Source organism: Mycena indigotica, assembly GCF_014461135.1.
Source record: "Mycena indigotica strain 171206Taipei chromosome Unknown Mind.scaff0001, whole genome shotgun sequence".
NCBI classification, from domain to species: domain Eukaryota; kingdom Fungi; phylum Basidiomycota; class Agaricomycetes; order Agaricales; family Mycenaceae; genus Mycena; species Mycena indigotica.
The window spans coordinates 6,373,353-6,398,357 of record NW_023503000.1 but is presented as its reverse complement, the minus strand read 5'-3'; the positions used below and the strand labels follow the sequence as shown (position 1 = coordinate 6,398,357).

The window sequence follows — 25,005 nt, the reverse complement described above, 5'->3', positions numbered from 1 at the left end:
ACCGAGTATAGGACGGCCAGTCCCTCGATCATGAGACCAGAGTTGTAGGACATGAGACCAGCGTTTATGGCGCAGCTGTCATTGGCACGGGCTGATATGCCATATAAGACAAGTCCTTGGGCATTGGAGAGATGTGAGCGGATAAACGACATAGACTGGACGCCGGCCGCGGACAGGTACAGCGGGTCTGACGTGGCTTCGGCGAGCAAGGCGGAGAGGCTATAGGAAGTTGGTCGTAATAGTGGCGGGAGGAATGGGGACAGACATGAAGAAGCTACTGTCCTCGACGTAAGTACCAATATCGTAAGGGAATGATATAACTGTGAACCTGGAGAATCCCGATATCGTTGTTTTTACTACAGGGTGAGTGACTATCGGGATTCTCCAGGTCCTTGTTCTATGGCGGATTAGACCAAATAGGAAAACCTCCCAAGACAAAGAGCAACCCAGAATGCCCCGCCAGCCATAGTAGCTTGTATTTAATGTTAGCTATAGCTACAAAGTCAGCCAAATCAATCGCTCACCTCCTTGACACGAAGGGCTCAAGTCGAAGCTTTTCGACACCATTTCCCCTGAATTAAGTTCCGCCTGCGTGATGGTATACGGGACTGCTGCCCACCACGACTGGATCGCGTAGTCGAGAAACAGTGGGTCATTATATGTCTTGTAGGCAACGATGGCTCCATGTCCGATTCGGACATGGAGCCAGTCCGAAACTCCTGCAATGATAATGTCGGCCTCAGAAGAGCATAGGAAGGAGTGTGATATACAAGCCAAAGTTGAGCTATGATTGTGGGTTAGCGTCAGCTTCATATTAGCGCAGCTTCAGTCGACGACGCTGGACACAAAGATGTTGAGGTAGTACCGGTATTGTCGGCGTCCCGCTATGCCGGCGTTGACCGCCCAAGACGAGAAACGGATGTGTGACAGGAAAGTGACGGCACTGCTTTCACTTTTCCTCTCCACTTTGTGCTCCATCTACGACACCGCCCACCGTCTTCAATGGCACTCAGACGCAGTTGTCGGAAGCGCACGGGGAGGCGCTGCCCTCCATTGCCGTGCTCATGGTCAAAAGTCTAGACACTGGTCGAAGAAAAACACCATGTCAAATTATCAATATGAAGCTTGAAGACGAGTCAGCAAGTAGTTCGCGACAGGTGCGTGTCTCCGCCTACATTTGCTTCCAAAGTAGCTGAAAATGTTCATAAGTCTCACCCATCTTCTTGTGGTTCCGTCATATTCTCGCCCCCACTCCCCCCGCGAACATCTCTATTCCAAGACGCACTACTACTTATACCGCCCCAAACACTGCTGTCGACGCAGCTTTGCGAGCGAACGACAGAGTCTGTTGAGAACATCCCTCAGGAGTGTGTGTGAATCGATGGTGGGTCGTTCTCTGTCATTTTTCGGCGCTCTTGCTGACGAGCCTTCAGCTTTTCTTCTTCTCGCTTGTACCAGCCCCCACCGCTTTACGTCTAAGAGGCCCAACCGTCAATACCCGACCACACGCTGGCAGATGGTTCCCGCCAATTCTAATACCTCCCACAACTCATCGAAAATATGCTCTCAGAAGTAGTCGGAAACGCATAAGGAGGCTACTGCCTTCCGTCGCAGTGTTTGTGGTCATAAGTCTGGACGCTGGTCGAAGAAAATAACGATGTACTCATGGAGCTTGAAGACGGGTTAGCAAGTAGTTTCGCGATAGGTGCGTCTTTGCAACCACATTCGCTTCCAAAGTCGCTGAAGATGCTTATGAGCCCCACAAACCCTCTTGTGGCACTGTCTTATTCTTGCTCCCACTCCTACCGAAAGTAGCATCCCCATTCTGAGACACGCTATCTGTACCGCCACGAACAACGCCGTCAAAAACGCGCGCACCTTTCCAAACGAATGGCAGAGCCTGTTGGGGAGATGCCTCTGGTGTGTGCGAATCAATGGTTTGTCATTCTCTGTCCTTTTTTAGGGTTTGTTGCTAACGAGCGCATTTAGCTCTTCTTATTCTTCTCTTTAACACCAACTCCACCGCTTTACGTCTGAGGCCCAACCTGCGATACCGACCCACGCATCGACAGATAGTTGCCACCCACCTAATACCCCCCCACAATTCATCGAAAACACGCACCAGTTATCATATCGTCCACATCTATGGGTTTTCGACCTCTCTCATATCATACGCCACACTCGCATCCATTCCATCCAGCCCACCCTCTGTTCTGCTGGAGACGTCATCGTCATTGTTACGTGTCGAGGAGGAGATTTTGCAGCTTATTGTGCCTGTCGTTCGTGATTCTACGAGCCCCGCCTCGCTCTTCCTGGGTCAATGCTCATCTGGCATTGCGGCTTTGGGATGGACTACGACGAGAACCGAATCGTCGACGGCATCCCTGGAATTTTGCACAATTGGGGTCGAAATCGTTCGAGCTGTTGTGGATAGAAGGGAAGAGGGTGGAGTCAGACTTGGAGCCCTTCGGTGCGGTGGGTCTGGATGGGAAAGCACGATGAAGACCGCGACGGACAACGATGCCGATGCCTTGGTACTACGACTACTCGTGAGGTTTACTTCTCTTTTTCTCTTCCTATCTCTTCTATCGATCCACTTCATTAGCTCCCTGCTACGCATATCTTGTATCTTTCTTCTTGGCCCAGAATTGTCTCTGTATTGTTTACAGTCCATCGTTACTTCTACTTCACTTGTTACTTTACTGCACAATGTCCTTAACACCCCCTTACTATTCTTCGTTGTTCAATTTCCTCTAATTTCATCTGTCATCCTATGAGCTCACCAGCCTCCATAGTTGCCGACAACTGGTGTCGATGGGTGCGGACATCACCTACTTCCTAATCTACATTATTTGCACCTTCAATTCAGCTCCCATGTATTTTCTCTACGTATACTGATTCACTCGAATGGACAACTACAAGTTATGTCTTCTTACTACACATTCATTAGTAGTAATAGTTTGTTGCTCTGACAGTAAAGCGCAGTTGCTTCCGCTCTATCCATTCCGTGAATCGCAAAAAGAGCCTGGCATGGAACTGAGAGTTTTCGCGGGCGTCTTTCGGTGGGAACAGCTCCAGAGTGAATACAAGCGGCGGCTCCTGCGCATTCAAGTACTGGATCCTGCTCTCCACGAAGTCACTCAAAACCCGCTCTATTATCCAGAGATCGCCTCCGATGCTTAAGTGCGTGAGGCGGGGAATCAAGATCTGAGAATCGGCGTCCACGGAGCGGTCTGGCACAGTAAGCCTTTGCAGAACAGTCGTTGTAAAGAGTGCGGGAAAGTGAGTGTTTGACGTGTCCACAAGAAGATACTCCAGACTGTGGAGGTGGGCAAGGGCTTCACTGAGCTCTCTGTCACTCATGACAGCTGTTATTTTGAGAGTGGTAAGGCTGGTGGCCCAGCCGGAACGCTCCGCAAGGGCACAGAACGCTGCATGGTTCCAGTTTGCAGTTGGCGGGTTACGGTGGTCGTGGGGTGGGATGCGCACCGTCAAACTTGTCAATTGCGGAAGGGAGAGACAAGATAGTATGCTTCTGGTGGGGAGATGATCATCGATCGTGCCACGGGCCGATGCCCACATCCAAAGTGTAAAGCTGTGGACTCGAAGGATTGTTGTTGGGTTACTTGGGGGAATGTTCTGTGCTATCGGCAGTTCCCAGTTGCCGCGCAGAGGATCGTAGCAGAACTTGAACACCACGCTAGCGTTTTCTGGAAGTTGGTTCAGCGGCGAGGCGAGCAATTCTGTCGCGTAGTCTGCAAGGTCTGCACTATTCAGGTTCACTCGGCATGAAAGAAAAGTAAGTTGACGCCATTGGCTCGGAGGCAGAATAGGCAGATTTCCAATGTGACCGGAAAAGGAGAGCTTTTTCAGATGAAAGGCCGCAGAAAACGCACGAATTGGGGCAGATAACTTCTCCGAGGCATTAAGTGAGCCTATGTCCAGATCCAATACCTCCAACGCGTCCAGTCGATTCAGAGCGCGTTCCAGCAACGGAAGAGCTGTGTGCTCAGTGACATGCAACGCGACACGTCGCCAGCGGTGTGAATGCCGCATGAGGGCTCGAATAATGTGTCCCTGTGGTTCTATTTGACCACGGCAGGAAGCTTGAAAGTCCAGAGGCTGCCCACACCCTCGAGCTAATACACGCTCCAGCAAGGCAAGCGAGGCGTATTTCCAGGATAAGATGTCTGCGTGAACGACGAGCTGATTCCAAAGGCTGCTTGTGCTCCACGTCACGTCTCTCCATCGCAAACAGACCTATGCCCTTGTAAGTAGATCCAGTGTGGAATGGTTGGCAAACTCACCAACGACAAGGAGAAAAGGCTTGGCTTTGCCAGGCGCTCCATCGCAATCGTGAAAGAATTTATTCCTGACAGCATATCCTTCCCATGCTCCTGCGTCAGGACGCAGAGCTCGAAAATTTGACCCAAGATCTCAGCGGGCAATTGGCGGATCGGCGAGTCAACGACCCCGCGACAGAGCTCGATATGCGCGGAGAGCTTGTCTCGCTCTGCAGTTGCTTGTCGCACCAGGCCTTCCAGGTTTGCAATGTGTGTATCGTAGTTGGCAACCTCCTTCTGAGCGTCATCGATTTGAGCGAGGATTTCTAAATGAGTGGATTGGGGAACCGGTTGGCTTGAGCGAAGAAGGGCCACGATTCGCTCTCTTTCGGCGGCAGATGGGGCGGGAGGCGGCTTGAAGGTGCAGATACAAGTAGGATACTGGGTTGACGTTGCTGCATTCATTGTGGTCAAAGCGATGGACGGTCACGCGGTGACAGCACTCTCCTCTTACCTTCACTCAAAGATGCTCGGCGCGGCAGTCAGCACATTGGTCCTCCAGCCTTCAAGTGTAAAGGTGGCGGACATCTGTCTGTAGCACAATGGGACCAAGCCGTGATGCGATAGCGGAAGAGAACTCGAAAATGCGGGCTGCTCTGTCAATGGACCTATGGTCGCTGGTACGTTTCCTCCCGCTTGCTTCCTCGAGACGACTTCTTCATCTTGTCCAGAGCTACTACCCAACGACGTCTTGGCTCCTCCACTGTGGTTGCTGCTCTGCGGGAGCGTCAACTTGAAGTAGCCCACTTGCTAGCAGCGATGGTACCGGTGGATTCAGATGGTGTGTCGTCCCTGGAGAGAGTCTGTCTCTTGCTAACGTTTGAAAGTTTCGCGGGCTGACCGGTCAGCGACCGGTCAGGCCACGATCTTTCGCACACTCCAGTGTTTGGCCCAGGGCTGAAAAGGAGGAAGAACATCGATGGAGAGCACCATCACGGTTCTGGCTCGATGGCAACAAGGGACACAAAAAGGGTCGCAAGTGAATGGATGGAGGACAACTGGCAAATGGTGCGCTCGAGTTGCGGAGGTGTAGCTGGCCGCTGGCAAAGGACTACGAGTACGGGGAAGCACTTGGACAATCTATGGAAGTGTTCCGCTTTTCTCTCATTAAATTCCTCATCTCTTGCTACATATACATCCTGCAACGACTCCGCACTTCTGCAACCGCTCCCTGCTGCTCCCGTTCCTCTGCCTGGCCCTTCGATACATGCCGACGTTGCTGGTTTGGTCCTACCAATATGCCTTTGAATTCTTCGTGACAGTCTTTGGCTGGCCGTAAGGGAATGCTTGCGAAAGCGCTTACCAGTGCTTCAAGTATGACGGCGCTAAAGCCTCGACCACGGAATGTTTGCAAGCACAAATCCAGGCGCCAGTCCTTCATCGTCATCTTCGTCGTAAATAAGTCGCCTCGAGCACCTCATCAAGTCATCTCCGTGAAAGGACTTGTTGACGGACTCGTAAGGGAAAGGCTCAGATGAAGCATAATCAGTAGAGGCAGCCACTTGGAGGCAAAAGTTAAGTCGGTGATGTATGCAGAGTAAGAGTAACGACCGTCATAACGAGAGCAAGCACAATTGATATCGAGATTGAAAGCAAGAAGTACGTCAAGAGCGTATGGAAGATATAGTGGGGGGAATGAGTAAAGGGTGGAGAAATAGTGACAAGGGGCCAAAAACACCCGCAGAGGTCAAAGGCGGTGCCAAAGCGCGTCCAAAAACCTTGACGATCCTCAAGGCATATGCGAGGACACGTAAAGATGCACATTTCCAAGACGCTGTGGCTTGTCGTACGAGTGCAAAGTTGATTTAAGTGCAAATGTGGTTGTTGTCAAAAATGGCATCGACAAGGACCATTTTTGGCGCCTGGCAAGAATTGGGTGACTTGACGAATGTGTGATGCACCATGAGATACACTCGAGATAGGCGTGGGTAGCAAGAGGACAGCCGCAAAGTCGGATGTAGGCAGCGTGACGGTGACGGATGTGACTTGCAAAGGAGGCAGCGAAAAGATTGTCATAGAAGAGGGTGTCTACTCCGCAAGTGGCGGGAGTAGAAAGAGGTGGCGCTTGTGTAGAGGAGCGAGAGGCTGTCGTGGAAGGGGAATACATATTTGGCAGGGTGGGTGGTCATTGGCGAGAATAGGTCTCACTTCTGAGGAATGCAACGCTTCTGGCCCACCGTGTGTCGATGAGAAGAGACGCAAGCTTTTTGCCAGAGTAGGGGAGGGCATAAGATGATATGTGTGTTGGTGGACATGTTGATCTGGCTCCCTGCGTTGCGTCGATGATGCTACCGGGCGGCTATGGCCTTGGCCTTTCCAGCCTGCCTGGAAGCAAAGTAAGTATATGACTGGCTTTGAGAGAACAATACAATGCACATATTTGAACCGCTTCATTCTGAGTTTCTCTCCACCCTAACCGCTTGTGGCTTGTTTCCAGATCGTTCTCGGGGGACACGCAAGCGTTTCAGACAGCGCAAGGTCGTAAGGGGGTGCCTTTTCCCTTTTGTCTTCGTCAAGCAGGGATTCAGAGAGCATCTGTGGAGATAAAAAAATGTGAGCAAAAATGCGAGGGAGGCCGCGCTTTGCGCACCAAGAAGACCAGCAGTTCGCTCCCCAGTAACATCCCACTGAGCTCTTGCCCTCTAAGAGCTTGCGCATATCAGTTGTGGCAGCAGTTGTGCCACGGAGCATTGGGCAGAAACAGTGTCCGCTGATCATGAGGCGAAGCTTAGGGAAGTTAGTAGGTCCTCGCGCAGCGAACTGTAAAACAGACATGGCTGTTCGTGGGCCTAGAGTAGGTATGGGTTAGGGCTTGGTTTATATAGGGGTGTTTGTAAACCGGTTTATAAACGCCCCTGTTTTATATGTTTATAAACAGCCTGGCTGGAAACCCCCTGTTTTATGGTTTTATATTAGTCAGCACCCAAAAAGGAAAGAAGCTAGCAAACCAGACTTACTTTATATACTGCTAGTAGGTTTGATCATATCTTATAGGTCTAGTATAATATATTGTTTCTTATCAAGTAGGATCTCAACCCACTTTCGGCTAATATTGCCATATTGATCATGATTAATCCTAGTAAGTATTGGGAGCTTGGGTGTGTGACTATACTATACTAACCATACAGATTAATTATTATCAAGGTTATCATGATGTTTAAGTGTTCTAAAGGATTCATGACAGGGGTTCTAAAATCTGCTGATAAGTAAATTATACATGTTATATATAACTAATTCATGTTATGCAAACTCACAAGTGATTATTACTCTTATATTAACCAGATGTCGTGTGAATGTATGCACATGTTTGGCACTGGCCTCAGTAATTCATTTGCTCCACATTTCCTTTTTTGGCGTCACTGCTGTTAAAGCCCCAAATTGGGAACAAAAGCTGTAAAATGTGACCAATCCTAATTGGGATACAAAGCTGTACATGATATCTTGCACCCAGCACCATAAAAACCTCATATCTCGGGCTATTTACTATGCTGACACTTAAGTGTACCAACTACTCTCACAAATCAATAACTAAGTATATAATAAAGTTTATTGACTTGCGTTGCAATCTATGTAGATGATAGTAGACCAGGAGGGTTATTTTGCACCTGTGTGCTATTCTGTGATTAGTGGGTCTTTTTTAGATTAGAAATTCACTTGATTTAAGGAGCATTCAAAGCTGGGGCGTAGCCCCAGCCCTGTCTAGTAGTTGATATAACCTTGCTGTTTCAACCCCTAATGTCTATGAATCTCAAAGTTATGAAGCTAAAACACCAAAATTTGCTGCAAAAAATTTCCCAAAATGGTAATTTTGATTTCTCCGGTCATATCAGCTCAGGTGGTTTATAAAACCTAAAAAGCGGTTTATAAACAGGGTTTCAGAGGCTATTTTTATCAAACCGTTTGATAACCTCCAAAATCTTTACAAACCAAGCCCTAGTATGGGTATGGTTGAGAGCGACGGATTCTTGAAGAGCGAAATGGCCATGTGTGGTGGAAGTGTCGAAGAAGAATGGGTGGTGTCATGTGATCGGCACACTTTCGCCAATAACCATTACTTATGACAAACTGTTTCCTCTGTTCGTTCCGCCCGGAGGCTCTCAGCTTGCCTTCTGCCTCTCAAATCGAGCACCTCCACTACATTACTCGTTCAAACCTTCCTACTCCCATGGATATTTCCGCCAAACTCGATGCTGTTTCTGCGACTATTGCCACCTATGACGCTCACCTTGCCCGACTAGAGGAACTGGTCTGCACAGTCACTGAAGAACGAGCGCGGGCTCTCCTCTATGCATCTCAGTGCCGGAGTCTCCTCTCGTCGCATATCCGCCAGCTCCCGGCCGAGATTCTGGCATCCATCTTCGAATTGACTGTGCAGGCGTCGCGTGCCGATATGTACCGCACCGTGGAGGAAATCAGGGACTCTACCGCGGCATTACGGAACCTGGTCAATCCCAACCTCCATTCTCTCATGCAGGTGAGCTCAGGTTTACGACTCGGAGCAGCAGGTGTCGTTGTTGATCCCCTTGTCAAGGTTTGCTCCCACTGGCGGGAGGTGGCATTGTCGACGCAAAGCCTTTGGAGCCAGCTTATACTTGACGGACCATTCTTGACTCGCTCACTAGTATCCTCGCAAAAAGCCTTCCATTTGACCAACACAGTTTTGGCCAGAGGTGGTCAATGTCTGCTGGTACTGCAGTTCAGGGCCATGCTTGCCAGTTGGACAGAATACAGTGAAGATAGAAGTATTTCTCGCGCACTAGAACTCGTTGTGGAGCACTCGGGTCGATGGAAAAATGTCACGCTGGACTTTGACAACAAGACGGTTTCGCTGCTTGCTCCAGTTCACCACCATCTGGACCATTTAGAATCTCTGGAACTTCATATCATTCAGTCGCCGTCTCCTTCCCACACCATCGACTGTTTCGCAAATGCTTCACGCTTAGAGAGTCTGATGTTCTCTGGGACTGCGAAGGACTTGTCGATGTTCACGCTGCCGTGGCACCAATTGCAACGTTTTGCGTTCACCACTAACATCATGATACCGTTTACGCCGACCGACTTATGTTTTGTCCCCTTGTACAACCTTCCGTCTGGCAGCACATTGTTCCTCAACCTGTTCCTCGGACCAAATGAAAACCTGACAGCGGTGACGCCCCAACAGGTGTTGAGCCGGTCGCTTAAGCTTCAGTTCCGGGCAGCAGTCAGCAACGCACAAGCGGCCACTCATAGTTTGGGGCACATTTTGGCTTCGCTCGTGTTTCCCAAGGTCACGACATTGATCCTGGGAACGTCAACTGAAACGACCCATTTTTGCTGGAACCAAATAGAATTCTGCGCCTTCATTGACCGCTCAGATATGGGACAATGCCTGACTTGTCTCATTGTCAACATACCTTTCAGGACGACTGAGCTCTGCGATATTCTTGTTCGGCTGGAATCGTTAGAGGATCTGTGTCTCACAGACTTATACACCGGAGAGAGTCCGCCGCCCCTCGTGACGGACGAGCTGCTGCACCGGCTTACCGTCTCTGCACACTCGGATCCGGACCGGATGCTGGTCCCCAAGCTCGGCTTACTCGAGATCTCCGGCCGCTTCACATTCACGGACCACGCCTTGGAGGAATTCGCACACAGCAGGATGTTGCATGCGAAGGCACTGCCCCTGCCAAATGTCTTCACTCTTGGTCTATATCCCAACAAAGGAGTCGAATGCCCAGTAGGTAAACAGCTCGAGGTCCAATTTCGACAGTGGGAGGAAGAACGTCGGTTTCGCGTTACCATAGAAGAGTGTGGCTGACTCTATAAGTGTCGCTGGTGCAAGAGGCTTCAACGACCTTCACGTTCCAGGTTACCATCATAGGACTACCCGAACCTTGTCTTTAGCCGTCTCATGATCGCAACCTGTAATGGTACTAGTAAGCAGTGTTATTTGGCACATATCCGAACGAAGACTACTCGAAATTGAGACATTCGCTTGCAGAGGGCGAAAGAATTTGAATCGTGTCTGTTTCAATTCTTGGAATAGTGTGTACAACGGCAGCAAGGTATAGCAGGGGAGCTATGATTATAGTTGTGGATGACCAAAGCGGGAGTGGAGAAGTAAAATGTCATTGGAAACTGTGGCGAAATATCGGAGGAGAAAGTGCATGGTGGATATGAATGTGGTCAGAAATAGTGGGCAAGAAAAGGCGAAGCGGCATCCATATGTATCGGGCGGAAGGAAGAATAAGTGGAACGCACAATAAAGTTAAGTACGACCAAGTGCCGCAAACTATCCACCAGAGCTCCAAACGACATGAAGATCGGCTCCACCACCCGGCTTTCGCTCCGAGCCCCAAGATGTCGGCAGTGATTGGCTTTCCGCTAATAGGCCTTGCTGGACCGCAGACGAGGACGTGCACAAGAGGACGATGGCGCTTGGTGGAGCCGCGAACGACGTGCCGCATTTCCTCCTCGACACGCAGCCGTTCTAACCGCGGATGGGAAAAGGAGGAGCTGGGATGGATGGTGTTGCAGTAGACGGAATGGTAGAAGTTGATGGTGTCGATGGTGCCGGCTATATAACATTTTGCGAAGGTTTCGGGTCTTCAAAAGGCCACAGGCGGCGCGACAATGGGTTACGCAATGATTGGTTGTCGGTCAGGTTTTCGAGTAGATACATGTGGCGTCGTTGGTGTGGAAGCAAGACTCTTTCAGCGAAAAAGGCTGGTTAGCATTTCACAAGAGATTCATCGACAAAGCCACACACCCGCTGATGCAGATTCCAAATGCCAGCTCGTGCTCCTTCATCCTCTACACATACGCTACTCGGAGCAATTGCGTTGGTTTTCAGAGCCAAGCAGGTTCTGCGAAGAACGAATCGACGTTGTCTGCGCAGCCACACAGACCAGTGTCGTGGTAGAGGTAGTCTTTTGCCGTCTGCTATTCAGAATAGCTTAAGCTGTAGCCCTCTCAGTCGCATTGGAGGGAAAACATATAGGAAGAGACGCACCTATTGCGAGACTGCGAGTCTATACTTGACTCGACATTGATGGTTTTGTCGCTGACCACACAGACGGAAGGTAACGGCTCGCAAGTGCGGCGGATGACGATTGTAGAGCAATAGGTGCTGTTGAGACCGCCGACTGGAGGCGTGATGGAGATGGGAGTGGAGGACAAGAGAGAAAGAGGACATGTCACACGTTCGCTTGTTATTTTTGACCTCAATGATTCCGCCCACCTCAGAGCCTTCAATCTCTCTAATATCCCGGATGAGAGGCGCCAGTCTCCTTCTGCAAGCATCCTGCGTACTCATGCCGGTAGCGGAAGTCGAGAATAAGACTCCGACTCCCGCGCTGGGCCCAGTGGGCCGCGCGACACTTCGACATGCAAACAACATGATGTCGAATTCTCTCAGTTCTTCGGCTGTCCTCGCATTGTCTGCAAATCTTCCAATAAGCACTACATCCCTATCTTCCTCTCTGCCATCACATCTCTCTCTCTAATCAAACTGGTCAGTTTAAAAATGGCTCTCGTTCTGAAAGCAGAGGCTCTCGCCGTGGCATCAACAGTCTTCCGCACCACCTGGTGTTCTGATTCTGCACAGGATTTCCGATGCCTAACGCTGTGGAGCATGAATGTTTCCGCGATGCTCTTCCTCCTCTCCCTCAAGTCCCTCCGCTCAGGCAGCTACTTGGCGACTCTTGACACGGCCTGTACTGACATAAATTCATGTCGCACACTCTTTAACATCATCTGGGGCTGTTTCATCACTGTCTTTCTGTGTGTATGGGCGTCTGTTCACCCTAACGTCCCTCCCCAACGCCCGGCGCGGCCAGGACGCGGAGACAAGCTCTGGAACTGTGGATTCGCTGGTACCTCGTGGATGCAAACGGGCCGATATTGCAACGAATGAAGCTGATGGCAGTGGGCCTCCTCGCACCAGAGCTCATCATCGGTTTTGCAACCCGCCAATATACAATGGCGCGCCTTTTTGCCCAAAGTATGTAGGCCTGGCCCTGATTGGAGCATCTAACAATACAGAGTATGACATCTCTTTGACCCATGGATTCTTTATCGTCATGGGCGGCTTCATCGACATCGCTGGCCATCCAATTGCCACCGACAAGCAACTGTCCAAACCTGGGGTTGTCCACGCCATCCGAGCTGTTCCCGAAACGGCCCTTGAGGATAAGAGCAAGGGAGACATCTTTTCGAAGGGAATCGCACTCTGCCAAGGGCTGTGGTTCATATTGCAGTGCGTCGCCCGCCGGGCACAACATCTCCCGCTCACCGAGCTCGAAATTGCAACGCTCGCATTTGCGGCCCTCAACGCCGTCACATGGCTGCTCTGGCTCGCAAAGCCGCTCGACGTGCGCGAACCCCTGCAGATCGCACTACACACGACCGACCCTCCCGCACTTCCGGTCCATCAGGGGCAAACACTGGTGCCAGCGACACCTGGGCCGTCTGGTGTTCAACTTCTACGACTTTGAGCCCGGGAATGCGAGACACGTGCCGACCTTCTGGGGGGACACACAGAGACCGCCAACCATACCAGCTTCCGAAATGACCTCCTCCACACGACATCAGCGCAATATCTCTTCGGCGCGGTCTTTGGCGGCCTGCACTGTCTTGCCTGGGCCGCGTTCTTCCCGTCCGCTGCGGAGCAATGGCTGTGGCGCGTGTCTGCCGTGCTGGTCACCACCCTTCCTGTCACTTTGATCTGGTTCTTGTGGACGGTCCCGGTGCGGTATATATCCCAAGACATCGATGACTTCGAGTCGGACTCCAGCTCGCTGGCGCCGTATGTGACAACATTGCGGGCAGTGCTTGTGAGGCTGGATATAGCGGCATACTGCGTGGCCAGGATCATTCTGATTGTCTTACCCTTGTCGACGCTGCGCTCATTGCCCCCAGAGGCGTTCATCGATGTTAATTGGAGCGCATATATTCCACATCTGTAAAATAACTTCAAAAGGAGAGCTTGTCTTTCACGTAAGTATATGAGTTGCAACTGAGGCATCTTCGCGCTCTGTGTTTTGTGCGCCGGCGGCGAACTCTCAGTGCTCGCGTGAGCTCGGTAGTGCTCATTTCTATCCTCAACCTGCATGCTACTCCAGGTCACCAAATAGATCCAAGTCTGAAGTTGGAAAGACATCACTCACATTTCTACCTACAATACTCCACAGTCAATATCGATTCTATCGAAGCCTGCCTTTAGTAGTCGCTCCTATCAGCCCCTTCTCAAATGCCTTCGGTATATATTCACAGAGCTTCGCCTCCAGCTTGAGGAATGCAGCACGCTTCGGCGGATCGTAGGATGGGTTATGCCGTCGATAGTACTTAAGAATATCAAGATGCCACTCGACGATGCGGATGGCGGGGTGGCGGTCCAGTGCATTGTCAAGAAGCTGGAGTGTTGCAGCACTGGAAATGAAGGGATAGTCATCGTTGACGCCTGGGAGATGCTGGAAAGTGAGTTGGACATGAACTAGTGACGGCGCGCCACCTCGAGAGAGCAGCGCGACGAGGCCCGGAGGCGGATCGAATGAGTCGATGTTGAGGATTAGCACCCGCAGACGCGAGAGCTTGGCGGGGAAAATAAGCTGTTGTTCAAGAAGCGATGCTGGGTCTAAACAACAGAAATGTGTGAACTGGAAGAAATGGGAGAGGAAAGATGCTGACTGGAGGCAAGATTGAGATATATGTGCTCGAGCGTTGCGGCAGAGGAGAAACATGCGGAGAGCTCTACCTGGCTGTTAACCCAGTCGAGCTCCAGCACACGCAATTGCTGGATGTACTCCAGAAACTGCGAGTCCGTCAAAATGGTTGTGGAAAATTCAGGACTCTGTGCAATGCTCAGATTTGTGAGTGGCTTCTCACACTCTGGAGAAACAGCTGTTCCAGACGTGTCTGAATGGGCAACTTTGATATAAGCAAACGTGGATGATGTGGCAACCGAGAGAACGCGATGGAGCAGGCCGTGTGTGAGAAGAACATTGTGGAGGGCAAAGCACCGCAGCTGTCCATGGGCTTGTAGGATACTCAGCAGCGAGATGAGAAGGCTTGATTTCAAGCTTAACAATGGTGGTTCATAGCGCAGGCTGTAGATAGTAGCGTCGCGAACGCGGGTGAGCCGCCTGAAGACAGACTCAACAACGGGGTGGTTCTCCTCCAAGTCCGCCGCATTGTATCTAAGCATGATGTGGAGGCTGGTTACATAAGACGCGAAGCGTGGGTTTGCTTCGAAGAGGCCAGCTGCGTGGTCGTAGGAGCCGGTCTCGATGTGAAGAGCCGAGAAGAGTTGCTTTTGCGCGGGGTATCGGAATGAAGTCGAGACCAGGGAGCATGCGGAGAGTGTACGCCTGTCCTCGTTGGAGATGTTGGCAAGAATAGGCTCATAGAGCTCTGGCGGAAGTCGGGTGGGCATGTCGCAGGCAAGAGCGGAAGCAGTCGAAATCGAGGATACAATAAAAATGGGGGTCAACGGGATTCAGGCGTCGGGCAACTAGTTACTTGAGAGTAGAAAAGGATGTTGTAATGCACGATTATGTAGTCCTGGTGGCGAGGAACAACGAGCGAAATGGCGCTGTCACAGCGACGACGATGCATCAGACTTTCCTTCTCTCTTACCTTCACCGCTATGTCCATCCATCTCTTTCGGCCGTTGCAGTGCACATCCCGCGGCATACCCATCTCATTCCAACTCAAAATCGAAGCCGAAGGGACAACGGCTAACCGGGCGAAGACCGTGTTTGGCTGAGGAGGCAAAACTGGGGCAGTTGTGTGTATGTCCCGCCCTTCTCCCTTTCACTGACCTGAGTTACAGCGCAGTGCGACGATGACATGTGTGCCACTGCAACGACTGGACGAGAGGCAGGTCCCTGGTATGATACTGTAAGTGAAGTTGGGCGGCAAGGTGCGTTTTGCTCACCTTGGCTTGTATTCGGGGTTGACCTCTGGTGTAGCAATCAGCACCGAGAGCTCTGCACTCCGCCGACCTTGCAGCGAAGCCTTCCGACTGCAACGACAACGAAATCCAAGCAAGCACGAAGTCAGTCTGCAGTAACGATGCCGCGATGAAGTGTTGGGTATTTCGGGGAAGGGCAGCAGACTACAAACGGCTTTGGCGACAGGTGCGCGAAAACTGGCTCTTCTCACTCACCGTCGTCGCTAACAATCTTTCCCAGCAAGCTATTTTCGACCTTCAGGTCGCAATACCACGACATTCTCATTCTCTAGCAACAAGATTGGGTGCTTCTGGGAACGGTAGCGGACGACGAAAGTGTTTGACGATAGGTGCGCGAAAAACTCGCTCTTTTCCCTCAGTGTCATTGCTGACAGTCTCCCCCGCAAGCTCTTTATTTCAGGTCGCAATACCGCGATATTATCGTTCTCCAGCAACACTTTCTGTCAGAAAGCGTCGGGACTCGTCATCCTTCTCGTATTGCATGCATATTGCTTCTTGTCAAGTGCGTATTCGACCTCTGACCGCCTACTTTTATGTATTGATCAAGTACTTAAGTCCTCCCCGCCATTAATAGCATATCCACTCCTGATACTTGTTTTATCTCCGCGACGGCACGAAGAAGATGCGTTGGTGGTTGTGAAGCAGGCCCGACGGCCCTTCGACAGCGAAATTGCGCGGTTAGGTTAAGCGTAGCATCATCACGCTTGCGCTCGTCCAGCCGACACAGACGTCTCCTTGCCCTGCACCTGGTCAAGGGAATCGCAATGACCGACCGGAATACGACTACCCATCTCATCTTTGCGCGACAAGCACGCTGGAAGGTACGGTCTCCTTTTCACTTCACCTTCCATGTCTGAAGCGCCCGTTTAGCCACCTGAACAACAATATCCCCTCCCAAGCAACATATACATACTTCCCTGCTTCGTTCTCAGCTCTTCCGCTCTTCTGTCGACGTCTGCACCATCCGCCCAAGCCCATCGAAATTTTGTCCACATATGGAAAGTCACGTGCACGCCCGCTCGCCGAAAAACGTCCACATATCTTACCCAACGCGGCAGCTAGCGCTCTGCGGAGTGTATCTCGTTCTGCCCCATACCTGTCCCCTCCTACCTATCTCTTTATTCCCTACCATTCGACGGGGAATGCCGCCATTGAACGCGTTTTCTCCGACCGCCATATGGGAGGCATGGGCGACTTTTCTTTGTTGAAGGGCTACATACGCGTCGGCGGAGGTTATTTGGGGCGATATTCAAGGGATAGGGGAGCTTGAGAAAGCGTTTTAAGCGGGAGTTGTGAAGCATTTGACGAAGGACAGCATATGCGGACTGCTGAATTGCGCATCCGAGTCGGACGAGCTCCCAAGCAAGACAACAATATCTCCCGACACACGAAGGCTGGGCTTCTCCCCACCCGTCCTTCCTTTCCAATCGACTCTCCTCGACAGTTAGCCCTTGTTTGCGTGGATCTTGGGTCGTCATTGCACTTCTGAATGGACACATAAACTACGATATATATCTATGTACCTGCTGCAGAATTCGAATGTAGTTCTCTTTCGTGGTTTCCAGTAGTTTTCAAAGAATCTATTATGTTACAAGTGTGGAATGTACGCTCCAGTCGACGTCTGCAAACGTGGTTGGAGGTAGAGAACGTAACATGGCAAAGGGCAAGATAAGTAGGATAACTCGAGCCGCCGCCAAGTACAGTGTACTTAATTGTTGCTGTTATACCGAGCCTTGTTTGGGGAACGGAGACGACAGGCTGCAGAGATAGTGATGACCAACGCAGAGATGCGCCAGAGCAACTTGCATTTCGACGGGGGAAGGGAATGCCGCATGCGATAGATGGCGCAAAACAGAAGGCCACAGATTGACTGGCTAATGTCGGCGAGGGACCACGAGAACATGCTGGAGGACTGGAGAACGGGGTAGTCGGTGAAACGCGCGCACCAGAATGTGGTGATGGAGGCGTTGTCGAGGACCCGAACGGGTCATAGCGTCATACTCGCCACTGTGGTGAAGACTCCGGCCGCGGTTGTGCTAGCCGGGAGGAGTAGTGTACTAGGGTAGTAGTCGGGGAGGCGGATCTCGTCGTTTAACCATGCTTGATCATCATGGGAGCAGCTGAGCTTTCGTGACGATTGGGTGGCCTTCTTCAAGTTCGTCAATGAAGCCACCCATGACGACGAGAAATCAGTGGCTTAGCGACATGTTAGTATACTCATGAGCACTGTAACGTTAACGCGGAGAAGGCGGAACTGCAAACCTTCTGAGAGCGACCACGCCACCAAGAGCCGCTTACCTCGCCGCAGCGCCACTGGCAGTCCAATGATCAGCTCTGGCAACGAGGGCCACGGTCATCAGCTTTGCGCGAAGTAGCAGCGACAAGTTCCGTCATTTCGCCCAGACAGAAAGCCAGATGTAGAGGAAGATCGTGGCGAGGCGGCCCCCAGAGGATATCAAAGAGGCGGCTGCATTCAGGTTCATGCAAGGGAGAGCGATAGCGGAGCAAGGGAAGGGCAAGAAGAGCCAGCATTAGTACTAGTTCCTGACACACTGCAATGGCGTTCCTGGCCCTCGAGCATGGCGGGCTTCACTTGAATGTCAGAGAGAAAGTAGTCGTCTCAAATCAAGGATCAAAATCCTGTGACGCGTTTTCTTCCGCACCACGACCTTTAGGCCATCCACTTCGTCCACCACGCATTCTTCCGACAATGCAGGTCGTAGAGCAAAAAGTAAAGGAGAGCTATATGGGCGTGGGGGCGAACGAAAGGTGCGTTATCGGGCTCTACATCTACATTTGGCGCTGACATCTGGAAGAGGCGACGACAAAGTCACGGTCCCAGTGGCGTTGCGAGGATGGAACTTCAGTGGTCTTTGAGGAAAGATAAAGGACGACGAGCGGGTTCGGGTATAGGTGCGTGAAATGTCACTCTCTCCCAAGGTTGTCGGTGACAATTCTCCCTCGCAGGCTCTTTTCGACTCGATTTCTACTTGGAGGAGCGCCATTCTCAGCAAGATCTTCTTCCCACGAAGGCTCAGTAGCTGCTATGCTTGTCTCTGCCACGTATATTGCTGGCTGTTGAGAGAGCGGGCACTGTCAGTGCGTATTTTAACCGTCCACCTTGCAGCCATTAAGTACCTATATCCTCTCCGCCAGCAATCATAATGGTATGTTCCCTCACAAACATTTGTCGAGAATCGACGTCGGCGGGCTCCGCAGGACAGTTAATACTTGGCCATTTAGGTGCGTAAAAGTGTGTTCTCGTCTTCTACACGTTCCATAACCGTCTTTCACCGCAGACTCCTCCTCCAACGGGTATAACTGCGGAAAACCACCCGTCTCACCAACTCGAAACCTCAGAATCACCTGCCGCCGGCCTATGATGACGGTGCAACAACAACTGCAGAAACAAGCACCGCCAGCTCAGATTACAAATGGAGAGGAGTGAAAATTTGTCAGAGACGGGCTGCGTTGTAGGTCTTTTTTCTCGATCTAGACTAGCATCCGCTCATTTCTGTCTTTTACCCTATGAAGGGGCCCGTCAAATCCGCGGAGGTGATACTTGGGGGTGGATCAAGTGGGGAGGAGGAGCAAGGTCGCCGTGCCACATGCTGCACATTCTTGGTAACTTGCTGCAGAGTCGTATCTATGTCGACGTGTTGAATGCACGCTTCTTACACATGAAGCACTCGTTCTGTATTTGGACTGAAGCCAAAAACGTGAGGTTGCGCAATTGAGACCGCGGTAGTACCAAGTTGGCTTCTGTGGTAAGTCGCAATTGCTTGTTCGCATATTACTTACGACCTTTTCTTTTGGCAGATGCTTGGTACATCTGCTTCCTGCAGGCGCTAAAAAGCCTGGAAGAATCGAGGCCACGAGTTCACTGCCTCCATGTACTATGTCGATCATGAACCCGTTTTCTGGGAGATTTTCTCAAGATACTGGTCCAATTCAGGATGTCGCGTGCAAGCCTCACCCCACTAGGCGCCCCGGAGCGGGCATATATACATCCTACAGACACACGCCCGCTCACCCACTACCATGCTCCTCTTACTCGCACTTGGTGGTCCCTCTCTTCAGCTTGCCTCAAGTCAGTCCTCCGAGTCGATGACGCCTTGCTCATGCGAGAGCCCACATGACTCCAGGACTCTCTTCGACATCGCATGGGGCTGCTTTGCGACGTTGTTCGCATGCGTATGGGTGTCTGTACATCCCAATGTTCCTCCTCCCCCCGCCAGATAAGCCGGAGGGTGGTGCATGGAAAATTGTCAAATGGCATCTTCAATGCATTTCTGGGCCGTTGAATCGCCGTCTAACACTGATGGCGGTGGCAGTCATTGCTCCTGAGCTTATATTTGGCCTTGCTGTAAGACAGCTAGTTATGGCACGTCACTTTGCCAAGAGTGCGTGAACCATTTACCGCTCTGTTAAAACATTCTAATTAATTTTAACAGAGCACGAGATTTCAATCACCCATGGCTTTTTCATCGGTATGGGAGGCTTTGTGGATGCAAAGAAGCATCCAGTCGTTACCGACAAACAGATCGACTCAAATTCTGCGGTGCGGGTTGAAATTCAAAGCACTCCGCTGTTCAGCATTCAAGCAAAAAGCAAGGGCGACTTATTTTCCAAAGGAATCGCATTTTTTCAGACACTTTGGTTTATTCTGCAGTGCATCGGGCGACGTGCTCAGCATCTTCCCATTACCCAACTTGAAGTGTCAACGCTTGCTTTTGCCGTGCTCATGGCATTTATTTGGCTTATTTGGTTGAAGAAACCCCTTGATGTCCAAGAACCGATCCAGCTCAAAACTACAATCTTGACTCTCGAACAACCGTTCGCTGCGGGTCCAGACCTTCCAGAAGCCGGCACAGACTTTATCGAGAGTTTGGATCGTGTGCGCTCCCGCTTTCCAGGTACCATTGGCACTCAAGACTCGACTGGGGACGCTGAAGCGGCCGACCTGGAAGCATCTGCCGTACAAACTTCACTACCAGTGGTTGTTGAACAGGCTCCAGCCCTCCTGCCAGTGGAAGCTAGAAAAATCCCCAGTCGTGCGGCGGCATCTAGCTCATCCAAGCCGAGCCCCGGTGAAATGATCCTCCATCACCTGGGCAACATTCTTGTTGGGGGGCTCAGCTCTTCTGTAGCCAATCTAAACTCGGCAACTTCTGTTCCCGCGTTTTGGTGCGGAGTCAGCGAAGATTTTCCAGATCTTCTCGTTTTATTTTCCCTCGTTCTCGAGCTAGTCTGTGGATCTGTTTTCGGTGCCATACACTGTATCGTATGGTTTGCGGAATTTCCTAGCACCGTGGAGATGTGGATTTGGCGCAGCTCTGCAGCTTCAATCAGTGCAGTAGCGGCGATTTTCATTTTTCCCTTTCTCGTCTACTTCATGGTTCTAACACTCGTACAGCTCTCTTGGCTCGTCATCTCCCTTCTGTGGCAGCACCTTTCACGCAGTGACACTAGAAAAAAGTTACCAGAGGATTGGGATGACGTTGTGGGACCGGTGCTAGGGGTATTGTTCATATTCGTCTGGGTTCTCTATGGGGTCATTTATTGTCTGGCACGAGCGTTAATTCTGACGCTCATGCTGACAACCCTACGCTCCTCCCCGCAGACACATTCATCAATGTTAACTGGAATGTATATATTCCTCACTTGTAATGCTACTTACTACTACTGTAGTAATTAGACCATACGTTCATTAATTTTGAATTTTTTCATGCCTAAGAGGGCCGAAAAATTTTCTTTTGATTTTAGATGAATTTTAATGCTATGTTTTTTTGGCCCAATTACGCATTACTGTAATAATTTATTCAATTCGGCGGCGAAAAAACTGCGTGACATCGGCGCTGCCTGGTAATCTGTGTGACCGCCAAAAAAATTCGGCATATTCAGCGGCCCGGAGGGCCGCCGGAGAAATTTTGATCCTCTGATGGCCTGTCAGGGGAACCCCCCTTTCGGCCCCTCGGAGACACCTCCGATTCCGGTCCGACTCCGGTTAGCTCCCTAGCAGGCGGACCCTTAGAGTTTCTTCTCTTTGGATCCTCCCCTGCTAGGTCAGCTTCATTTGTATTTGCTTACCAATGTAACAATGTTCACGCTTTGGATCCTCCCCTGCTAGACCTTGATCTCAGGCCTCCAGGGTTGCCCTTACATGGCCCTCTGACATTCGGCATCTGAATAATAAGTTGTGACACGCCGAAATATTTCGGCGCCGGAGGTCCGGTGTGACGCGTGACCGCCGAATTGAATAAATTGATATAGTATGTGAACTTATGGTCTAATTACTACAGTAAGTAGTACATCCTTAGTTAAACTAGGATTACTATATTACCTACTCATCATTAAGTATAGGCAGGATGGCGCAGGAGGGCGTGCATATGAAGCATCCAAGTATGGGCGAGCATTAGGGCTGTTAGGGATGTCCGCCGGAGCGTGCTGCGTCGTAATCCGCTGTCAGTCAATGAACTTCAGAGGAATCATGCATCGCCCTAAGTTATCACAACCGCCGCTACCACATGTGCTTGGGACACCGCCACTGGCAAGCGTGTGCAATGCATATTGGTATCTCCTGAGAACATTTCAATCCCAATTTCTGAACGAAACTTGGGGGAATTCAAGTTGACGTACCTGTCTTTCTACTAGTGTACTGTCAGATTTTATTCAATTCGAATGGCCCGGGGGGCTGTGACACATTGATGTCCGAAAACATTCGTATGATGTTCCCCATTTGGCAATTTGGCGCGCCGAAGGCGCTGGAATTGTGAGAAATTACCATTTTGGGAAGCCAAAATCCACTTTTTGCTGTGACATACGAAAAAATTTCGTATAACATCGGTCGTGTGACATGTGACATACGAATTGAATAAAATCTTACAGTATCGCTCTGAGTCGTCTCGCTGTGAGACAAGGGTTTGAAGCAAAATGGAAGAGAGGAATGATCTCTGGGTTGCCGTGCTTGAAACGATATTGACGCGACACTGGGGCGGCGTCAGACCCTTGTTCGGCCCTTGTTAATCCTACCCATCAAGTCAGTCTCCTGTATTTTCTCAGCACCAATACGGCATACGCACCACCGCAAGACATAAATCCTCCACCGGCTGACTTTGAGTGGGACACTTGAAGACATTGCGCCGTTGTGGTGGGTGACGGTGACGCCGTTTCCGTGTAGTAGATACTGTAGAAAAAGACCAATAAACGCCAAAGAGATGAACTTGAAGCAGAGATACTGGGGAGATAATTAGCGTTACAAATGGAGACAACGCAGCACGATGAGTGCCTCCTCAAGCTATGAATGCGAGCTCTATCTGCCATGTTTTGGTGCCCACAGAATCCAGAGTCGGTGAGCCAAGCAGAGTATTAGTGACGCGCGCATGTGAGGAGGTAGAAGCCACGGTATTAGTCCATCATGGGCCCCTGGCCCACTTGAGCAATATTGGCTGACGAAAGGTGGGAGGGGAAGGAAGCAGTCGCAGGCGTCACCCGTAGCTGTAAGATCTAGGCAGCCCTTCTAGTAGCTGCTAGAACCCCCATTGCCTAGAAGGCTAGATCCTGCTAGTCTAGCTACTGCTAGCAGAACTAGGCTAGATAGTGCTTACAAAGTCATCAAAAATCAGTATTGATACATCAAATTAATTGATATGACTAAGATATTACTATATATGGAAGTTTAACTCCTTTTCTTCAGGCCGATGACCCGGTATATAGTGAGGAAGGCCTGTATCAATTACTATCCTAATTGGGACAAAAATGATGTGGTATCATAGAGCCATCAAAATCAGTGATGGCTATCAAAATTGGTTCCACAATCAAAATAATACTCAGATAGCATCACTCCCATCACTAATATAATGCTAGATAAGGAATAATAATATTAATAAATAATAGTCACACATGTCACAATAAGTCACGGTGGGCTCTAGTAAGATTTTACCACTACGGCTCCAGGCGTTGCGGAAGACAGAGATCGGCCCGAGCACGTGATCTCACCCATCTTCTTCTCCACTTCCACACGACAACCATGGCCGACTCCTTCGCCTGCAATGACTGTAGCTGCGCCTGGGGGTCTGCCCGCGATAGGCAGCGCCTAACATAGTGTGCTATTGGGGGAGGCAGGAGGATGGGAGATCGGGAGCGCTGGTGGGAGGCACTGGGAGCAGAAGGTGTGTCTCCATTTCCTCGTAAACGAGGTCTCGAAGCTCACAAGTAGCTAGTACCTCCGCCCTAGCTTTTGGGAGCATATGCGACTGCGCCTGGCTGCCCGCTTTCCTATTTCGACCTCACGCCATGATTGTCGATCCCTCTCCCTGGCCACTGTGCGGAGCTACACCAGGTGTGGAGACGACGGTGTTTCGAGCCCGCTGCTGCCAGAGCGGACGATTTTGGACGAGTTACGCGCTCGCGGTCATATGGGAACTCGTGTGAGTTGTCTTTCTATATATTCCTGTTGACAACCCGGTTTTGACCTGCTCCTCCAAAGTCCTGCTTCCCACCGCCCCATTTTCTTGCTCCTTCATCATCTTCGTCGTCGCCGCAGGCTTATTGCGCACTTCTAACGGACCCGCCATATCCTCCCAGCCTGGCTCGCCCAACAATTCGGCATGATACAATGGACACTACAACGACTTCCGCGTTGTCGTATCTGCATGCAGCAGAACCTTCTCGGCATGCAAGTAATGCTCGCCATCAAGGTTGGCGACCTTCCCAACTTGTCTCCTTGTTTGCGGAGTCCGGACGATTCCTGTTTGCTATTGCCTACTACACAAGACCAGCCCGCCCTTGAATTCGGTCGTGATTTCCTTCTGCTTGCCACTCGTCACCCTTCGAAGACCACATATCTCGCTCCACCCAGCGTATCCAGCGTGGTACATCTCCACACTCCTATGTACACCACCATCTCCTTCTGTCGATTCGAGGAGCAAAGCCGCCGCTTTCATTGTCGGGAGCAAATAGCATGTCTTACTGCACAAATCTTCATCCATCGCTGCGACATCATATCCGCTGACTGCGCCTGTAGTCTTGGGGCTGAATACTCGTATCCGACCGATGTCGACTGACTTTGACAGTGGGCAATTTGGGTCCAGCTTGTGGACCATTGTAGCTTCTTCTTCAAGTGTGCCTATACACCCTGACTATGACTCCCTGCTCCCCTCCGATCCCTCCCCCGTCCTCCCCGCTCACGCCTGCACCCTGGACAAGCAATCAGCGTCGACTTCCCAAAATGGCAAGTCACGTGCTTCTCCGCCGACCAAAAGACGGCGACATATCTCGCACGATGCGGCACTGGCAGCTGGCGCTCTATCGAGTGTATCTCGTTGTGCGCCATACTCTTCCGCTCCTACCTAATTCTTTCCCCACCATTCAAGGGGCAAGGTCGCTGTCGAGCGCCTTTTGTCTTGCAGCCATGTGGGAGTGGTGCGTTTTCTCCTCCTCCTCGTTCTCTCGGCATCCGTGCTGACACACTTGTTATTTCCAGTGTCGATCTGGCGACTTTCGAAGGCTGCGGGGGCGGGAGAGGTCGTTCGGGACACATAGGCGCAGGTCGGCAAGCGCTGGACATAGTAGTTGGCAGTCTAGCATCTGTAGACAAATTTCGGCGTCTTGGGGAAGGCGGGAAATGGGTTGGTAAGCGACACGTGTTACGGGCACGTGTCAATGACTCGACACGAAAAGGGGCAGTCCCTATTTTCCTCAACGACGACA

General features: G+C 50.9%; 3 protein-coding genes across 3 annotated transcripts; 2 read left to right on the top strand and 1 right to left on the bottom strand.

The window, feature by feature from the left end:
* Positions 1-1,665: 1,665 nt before the first annotated feature.
* MIND_00177400 (uncharacterized protein) lies at positions 1,666-2,777 on the top strand (the record flags this gene model as incomplete). Its single annotated transcript, XM_037358690.1, has 3 exons — positions 1,666-1,705; positions 1,758-1,937; positions 1,990-2,777. 3 exons carry the CDS (start codon positions 1,666-1,668, stop codon positions 2,775-2,777), a joined length of 1,008 nt encoding a protein of 335 aa, XP_037226600.1.
* Positions 2,778-2,946: 169 nt separating this feature from the next.
* MIND_00177300 (F-box domain-containing protein) lies at positions 2,947-4,760 on the bottom strand (the record flags this gene model as incomplete). The annotated part of the gene is made up of 2 exons (XM_037358689.1): positions 4,308-4,760; positions 2,947-4,260 (listed from the first exon to the last, which is right to left on the bottom strand). The coding sequence occupies exons 1-2, from the start codon at positions 4,746-4,748 to the stop codon at positions 2,947-2,949; spliced, it is 1,755 nt and encodes a 584-aa protein (XP_037226599.1). The 5' UTR covers positions 4,749-4,760.
* A 7,087-nt stretch (positions 4,761-11,847) lies between these two features.
* Positions 11,848-13,288, top strand: MIND_00177200 (uncharacterized protein; the record flags this gene model as incomplete). Its single annotated transcript, XM_037358688.1, has 4 exons — positions 11,848-12,104; positions 12,161-12,324; positions 12,366-12,794; positions 12,864-13,288. The coding sequence occupies 4 exons, from the start codon at positions 11,848-11,850 to the stop codon at positions 13,286-13,288; spliced, it is 1,275 nt and encodes a 424-aa protein (XP_037226598.1).
* Between the last annotated feature and the right edge of the window lie 11,717 nt (positions 13,289-25,005).